Below are 7,927 nucleotides of genomic sequence, written 5' to 3'. Positions count from 1 at the left end.
GGGGAGTGGCGCGGCGAAGATAAAGCAGAATAAGGTGTAGCTAACATTAACCCCATTAAAAAACAATTACACAAAAAATACAACAAAACCAAAACAATAAAACTAACAATAATACCCCCAGCTTTAATAATGCCATCAATAAGAGTTATTTATTATTGTATCATTTTACAATTGATTTAGAAGAAAAAAAAATATAAAAAAAAAAAACCTGGAAGATTTTGTACAAGTTCCTACATCATAATTGAAGCATTTCCCATGAACAACATTTTAACAGCTGAACTTGGTTTTTGGAAGAAAGAGAAGAGACTGGTTGCCCTCCTTCAGCCTGCTGACAGGCAGTGCACAGCTGGAAATGAGAGAGAAGCAGCAGATGGTACACCTGGGTACCAGAACCTGAGCCAGTTCTGCAGGAAAGGAACATTAGCAGTGATGCAACTGCTAATGATGACTTCTAATTTCATGGTAAAGTTTGGTGCTATTAAAGCTGCATGTAACTTTTAGTAAAAAAAAAAATTTAAACTGACATATTTGATGAAACTGTCTGAAACAGATAATCTGTAAAAATATTGAGCTCCCCACCTCCTTCCATATTACTCCGATACTTTAGACATTGCAAATTCGGTAAAGTACCGTAGGTATTAAATCAGGCCTGTCTGCAGCTGATCTGACAGCAGAAAATAAGATCTTACAACAGAGTAAGAAGCCACCACTCAATAAAAGAGACACACAGACCAAGCGGCGCCAACGTACCCAATGATGCGTCTCTCCGAGTACTCCTTCCTCTTGGAGAGGGAGTCGGTGAGGTTGAAGAAGCTGCGTGCCGGCAGGACGATGGGCCGCCCGGACATGGCTCCGCCCAGCAGAGGAGGCACGCGCGTCATCAGGATGCCACATGACGACAGGTATCTGGTCGGCAAACAGAGAGGGACAGAAAGTGAGGCTTTGTAGGCTAAGAGACACTTTCAGTTTGGAAACCTTGTTCGATTTGTCCTCGACACGACCCCAGATAAATCAGCTAGTCAGCAGGAACAGGGCTGCAAACACTCGACTCCAGACCAGAGCTTATAGAGGAGCACCACCGCATGTCCACTAGGCATAAAAATGCACAACTTGAAAATGCAAAATAAATTAGCTTAATGGATCCACGCCAATTTCGGGGATTCAACATCAGCCGAAAATAGAGAAATATTTGCGACACATTTGTAATGGAAACGTTGCTCTCTGCCATGGGAGACAGCAGATGTTTTATGACCTAACGTCAGTCTAGCTGAGGGATAAACAGTCAGAGAGCAGAGTGAATGAAAAAGGTCAACTTTACGTCAGAGTCTGCGGACTTTGATATGATGATGTCGACAAATACCAGCAGGCTTCAATAGGGATCACTTCTGGGGACAAAGTGATGAGATGAGGCCATTTCTCGGACACAGTCTAGCATCCGAATCAAGCCAACATTTTTCCAGCTCTGCCACTGATACTAGAGGATTTAGAGCTGAGGTTTAAATCGCAGAGATGTGCTGGGAAGCTGCTGCGCCTGGTCCAAATCGAAGGAAATCTGAATTCAGGAAGAGGCCTTTGGCCACCGAGTGCAGAGATGGGATTCACCCAGGAAGGAGGTTGAAACTAAGACAAACCAATCAGATACTGAATGGTTAGTCAGTGTCTGATGTGCCAGACACTGGAATTTTCCAGTTTTTCTATGACTGGCAATGATTAGTGATCAGCAGGCCAAAATAATAATAATTTAAGAAATCAGGTTTTCCCCCATATTGATTAATTGCATCAGAAATAAAAACTCCCACCATTTTGAGGATACAGCATGTTTTTTTGATGCACTTAGGTTATAGACAGATATTTTCTTTTATGAAAGAACATAGTGTATTTTTTTATTTTACATGTTAAAGGGGCAGATTTGTGTATTTTCGAGGCAGTGTCATTTTATAGCACAATCAAGCAACTATGTATAAATTAGGTTTTAGCTTCAGTTATAAAAATGCTGTGTATATCAAATATGACAAAGAAATTTTACTTTGTAATCTAACTCCTTGAAATGGGGCCTCTGTCTCTTTAAGAGGCTCCTGCTGTTTCCAACATACCACCTTCAGCCCATCAACATAACAAGGCTCCTCTATTAAGACTTTAACAATGTTTTTGTTTTGTTTTTTACCAGCATTGCAACATAAGTAGTTATGATGAGCTAGATAGATGCACAGTTCCACCAGGTGTTTGCTAATGACTGCTGCTGCTAGTCTAAAGGAGCTCCAGGTATGTTTTTGATGAGAGAATATTACAAAATTATGTAAAAAGAAAAAGTTGATTTTACACAATTCTGTTCTTTCAAGGAACATAAAATCAATATAAGACTTTAAATAAAACAAGAAGTAGAGATAGGTCAGGAAAGGCCCAATCAGTGCATCTTCACTCCGTCCATACAAACAAAGTGAAGAAGAAGAAGAAGAAGTAGAGCGTAAAGGGAGAAAAGTGAAGCAAGCCAGACAAACAGCACGAAGAAGGTTCATGAACAATATAAGATGAATCTCTTCAGGTTTTTCTGAAAAATCTCTAACTTAATGTTGGGGAGAACCCCTCGGGTGCCTCTTTAATGAATACTTTGTGCAACATAATTACAGACTAGAAAACGAAAAAGCCACCAATTAGGAACTAGCCAGTTCTTATTTGAGGTTCTGTGGTTCCAAGTCCTTGCATTTTTAAGAACAATTCCTATTTCTGCTTTACCTGCAATTCAGAATATGCATTTTAAAAGCTCACAGTTTACATATCACACAGGCTGTTGTATTTATTGCCAGTTGCTGAAGTTTACAAAGCAACACAACACTCTGAATTCAATGTGGTGACCAGAACGGCAAATGATTACCTTGTTCTACTGCTCAATACGCAGGAGTTTATCCCTCTCTTTTTCAATGCATCAAAAATAAAATTATATATTTTTCTTTTTTTAAGTGCTATAAATACTACCAAAAAAAAAATATATATATATATATATATATATATATATATATATATATATATATATGCGGAGGATCAAATGACAACAAACATACTCTGAATGCAAATGGAGTATTATTACACAGCCCTGTGAAGTCCAGACATTTGCATGGTGGGCTGTCGCTATAAATCAGCAGGAACTCTGGCTCTACAGGCTGTTTTCTAGGAAGCCTCCAGAAATAAACGTCCAACAGGACAGGAAGTGAATGCATCGCAGGAAGAAGTTTCCCCCGCTGACCGCCGCCGTCCTCTAAGGTTTGTGTTTCCATACACAAGAAACCAATGACCGACAACTACAGAGTCATGTGGAAAAAATGAGGCAGGCCCTTATTAGAGTGTGTTTTGGTTCAACCATTTTTGGACGAATGGATATTTATTTTCAGTTTCTAAAAGGAAATGAAAATCTTATCCTATGATAATCAAAAGTTTAAAAAAAAAATACCAGTTATCAAACACAAACATTATAAAACTTAATCTGCTTTTATCTAAAATAGACAAGCAACACTAAAATTTAAAGCGACTGTTCTGAGCTCTCTCACTCAGCAATGTTTACTTCTGACCTGTCAAAATACCAAAAACAAAAAAAACAAAAAAAACCTATTGCGATAAACGATAACATTGTTGTTTTGAGACAATATAACAGTAATAATGGAAGAACAATGGAAGAATACATTCTCAAAGATCAATAAACTTTAAATTTTGATGAACATTTAAACAGTGAAACTGGAAGACATTTTAAATACCCAAAATAAAACAAAACAACAGAAACAAAATTAATTCTGACGTCTCTGTTGACAAAATTTGTCTTTCAAAAAAAGGGATAGTTGAGACCAAAGCAGCAGACTGAAGACCAGTTTTGGTAGAAAGAGAGAGAAAAAGGAAAAAGGATAAATCAAGCAAATGAAAATTATTGAGTTTTAGTTTATCATGCGATTAATTGATTTACTGTTTATTGTGACAGTGTCTGATCTGTGTTCTTAATGACAGTAAACATACACATTATTACACAGCAACTGCAAGGTAATGCAATAAGAGTTGGATTTAACATCCAGGCGGATGTAGAAACCCTCTGTAATGCAACAAGGCCAAGGTCACGCTTTACAATGAGCTTTATGTGACCTGCATGACCGTGGAGCCACACTTTTCCAGTCAGTTCTGGTCACCTCAGCTTTTCCTGAGGACAGAAAGTCCAGAACTGGGCTGATAGTTAGGCTGCAGTTGGAATATAAGCCAGGTTAAGTTAAAGTAATCGGCGGTCAAAATCAGTTTAAAGTCGTGTTAGATGGGTAACTCTGGGATTAAGTTTTTATATGTTTGAGAAGAATTGGAGTTTGATCAATAACCGATTATTTGAATAAAGAAAGATTGATTACCAGCCATTTTAATCATTGGATCATCTTCTGCAGACACGTTAAAGAACTTGTTATAGATTCAGTGCAGTCTCAAATTCCGAATCATTTTATTGTTTTAAATCAGTGAAGCCCAGTTTTTCAGTCACTGCTCTCTCACTCAAACGTTTAGAAATTTTCTTTTGTGATGTTTGCCATACAGAAACACAAATGTAAAGCTAGAAATAATGTATTTATAATAATAGTAATGTTTTATTTGCATTGCACTGTTCTAAAAACTCTACAGGAATTAACGCAAAATTAAAAACTCTCGAGTACATCCAACTAAATCGTAAAAGAAAAAAATACTTAAATATATACACACAGTAAAAACACACAATAAGAAAGTAAAACATTAGAAGCTGTTCTGAAACGGTGTGTTTTTGATTTTGATTTTTGATTAAATCAATTTAAACTGCAAAAAAAAACAACAAAGAGAGTTGAAATTTGAAACCAATTAATTAATAAATGACTGATCAGTTATCACAACTGGAGTTTCTGCTCCAGCTCTCCTGGGATCAAGTGAACAAGTCTGACCCAGATCCGTCCTGACGGCATGAATGAGGACTCTGTTAATCCTCAGGGGGGAACACGCTGGCTTGTAACCTACACTGCAGCCCCGAATCAGCACCTTAAATGGGGTCCTGGTACAGCGACAGCGGCGGCCTGCGGGGCTGCCGCCTGTGATTGGCCGCTGCTGAGGGACGGGGCTGGCTGCTTTCGTTGGCTCGACGTGCCTGGCAGTCGACCCAATAGCTGCTCCACAATGTCCCTGGCACCAGATGTTTCCCTGCCCCCTGGAGGCCTGAGGGTTTGTGCAGGACTCTCTATGACACTTAGAAACATTTATGAATTATTCAATGATGTCTACAATCTTATCAGAATGGTGCAAAACGACATCAGGAAAACTTTAATATGTCAATATTGATTTAAGCCTAATTTCAAGAGTAGAAGAATAATAATAGAATTGAAATGTGAAATTAAGAGCAGTCAATGTGGTGCTGTGCTTGTTAAAGGACTATTAATTGTAAAGCAAAGCTTTACTGTTGTAGACAAAAACAAAATGATCAGAGGAGGCATTTCAAAATGACTTTAGCTTCTTTTATCAGCAGTTAGCCTTGCTAGTCTCAAGCCTGTCACAATAAGCAATGAATCACAATAAGCTTGATAATTTCCTTTCTGATCGTTAATATTTTTTTAAGCCAATTTATTTCATTTATAGAAACGAATAATCTGTCATATTATATATTTATGGTCTAGGTTTTGTATGGTTTGCATTTTCTTTTTATTTATTTAAAACACAGTTTTATTTTGGATATTTAAAATATCTTCCAGTTCCATGACCTAACAAATACCACACGACCGAGCCCCTCTGCCGTCAGAAACAGAAACATTTGTTAATACTGGCCCAGATTTATTTATCAGATGGATACTGATGTGGTAAAAACATGACCAACATCAGCAGACACCGATGTCAATGCCGATATATTGTGCAACACCAGTACAAAGACTATTAAAACACAAAGAAACGGGAACAGAATGAACACAGAGGGGAAAATGAGACTTAGAAACACTGAAAAAGTCACAGGAATGCAAAACATACAAATACTCCAAAACTAAAATCACTCTGTAATCCAAAACCACAGCAACCTCATATCCTCAAGGCTTTACGTATTAAGAAGATAATCTGTGGCATTAGGTTCTACAGAGCTGCACCCCTGCACATACCTCTTACATAATAGCTTTAAAAAAAATAAATAGATATCCAATTATAACTTTATGGGGTGACATAACATGATGTCACCAGTAGATAAAAGTGGCTGTTCGTCACGATGTGTCGTCTGGACCACCTGTTCCTAATGCAGACCTTCAACAGGAGCCAGTTCACCAGTACCTGGAACATGAGACAGCTGACCCTTTGTTCTGACCTCACACAGGTGTGCCACAAAAGAAATGGCTGACCATGACGAGCAATCAACTCAACAGGCAGCAGAAACTGGGCCCAAACTACAAAACAAAGGCTGTTTACTCTCTAGTTGTACCTGGGAGATGTGGACGCTGCAAACTGTGATGTCAACACATTGTCTATCCTAGGAAAAGCAGCCACAGCACAGGAAGTATGTATTCATACTACCTACACCGTTAAAATGTATCCGCTTTAATATTTATGCTTTACATAGCTTATATGGGACATAAGGAGATACTTCCAAACATCTTGGAACTAATGAAGGGAAAGCTCTAGTTTAGGATACTGAATCACACACTGTTCTCATTCAGAAAATACTATAAATGAAAATATCAGCAAACTGATATTTGTTTTCCAGGGTTACAAGATATTAACTTGAAAGCTGATATTTTTACACAGCGCAATTGTGGTTTTTACTAAAAAAGGAAAGCTAAAACTCATACCTATATCATCACAGACACTTATAAGGAAATCTGTAATAACTTTGCGATAGAGAATATACTGCTTGAATTAGCGTCTGTTAAAAACAGGAATATTTTGTGATCCAGATGATCGTTGACACTACATTCCAGACCAAGTCGAGATTTAAATCGCATCCGAGGGCAGGTAACTTTATCAGTATGTTGGCGTCATTAATAGATGAGCATTAATGAATTCCTGCCGATCAAGGCTGAAACAGCAATCACAGTATCCATGTTTTTCTTGACTTATTTTGGTTTTAGTGTTGAACAGCAACAAAGTGACAGTGGGCAAATTTTGTGCGAGAAGCAGCAAGTTATCACATTATGACACATACGGGATCTGTGGGACTAAACGAAGCTCATAGACAAAATTTGTAGACCCCAGCCCAAATCGGCTTTTCCCCTAGCAACGCCCCTGACATTTCAGTCTTTGGGGGAAAAAAACGAGGTTCTTCATATCAGATACAGCCATTTAAAGATTAACTTTAAAAACAGTGCAGTTACTTAAATTCTTGTACATTCAGGTATCAATAAACCAAGCTTTTTGTCGCCAACGTGAACGGAGTAAGTTCGCTACGGCTCCAGTTGCTGCCTGCGTGTGCTGGGAGCCTGGGGTGTTTCTCCCCAAAACCTTCCAGGTTTAGTCGAAAGCAAACAGGCTACTTCTTTACCTGACATTATTCCTGGCCTGAATTTCCCGGCTCGCTGTGCTCGGTAACTGCTTCAGGTACTCTGCTACTCTCCGTAAACTGCGGCCGCCTCTCGCCATCTTCTTTCTTTGACGGTTTCTTCTTTCGCCTGCTGCGACAAGTTCATAGGCATACAGCGGTGGTATGCTAGCCACGTTGACGTCACCTCCCTTCATCTTTGCTATTGGTCGAGCCGTATGCACTGAACGCTTTCATTGGTCGGTCAACCCACTAGTAGTGACGTTTGAGCACGCGCCTAAGCGCGTACCCGAGAGTCACGAGATGCTGGCTCCGGTTTCAGCGTCTTCTCACGCAGGTTCAAGCAGGTTCACTGTTTTCAGTTAAAACTTCTTAAGCCTAATGACAAGACAAAAAACTTTTCCCACCTTCATATCCGCTTACCATATACTGGCTCTAGTT

The 7,927-nt window shown here is 38.9% G+C and overlaps 1 protein-coding gene across 1 annotated transcript in view; it reads right to left on the bottom strand.

Moving 5' to 3' along the window:
• Window positions 1–7,698, bottom strand: part of coq10b (coenzyme Q10B) — a 21,521-nt gene extending 13,823 nt beyond the window's left edge. The window contains exons 1-2 of the mRNA XM_015037509.1: window positions 7,490–7,698; window positions 751–906 (exon numbers count right to left, since the gene is read on the bottom strand). Of these exons, the coding sequence (XP_014892995.1) occupies window positions 751–906; window positions 7,490–7,683 (350 nt within the window). The 5' untranslated portion in view covers window positions 7,684–7,698. The remainder of the gene's footprint in view (window positions 1–750; window positions 907–7,489) is intronic.
• Window positions 7,699–7,927: the final 229 nt, after the last annotated feature.

The sequence above is a fragment of the Poecilia latipinna genome, unplaced genomic scaffold (genome assembly GCF_001443285.1).
Source record: "Poecilia latipinna isolate Pla-1442-1.1 unplaced genomic scaffold, P_latipinna-1.0 Scaffold408, whole genome shotgun sequence".
Classification (NCBI taxonomy): domain Eukaryota; kingdom Metazoa; phylum Chordata; class Actinopteri; order Cyprinodontiformes; family Poeciliidae; genus Poecilia; species Poecilia latipinna.
The sequence above is the reverse complement of the archived record's forward strand: the minus strand, read 5'-3'. Positions and strand labels throughout refer to the sequence as shown.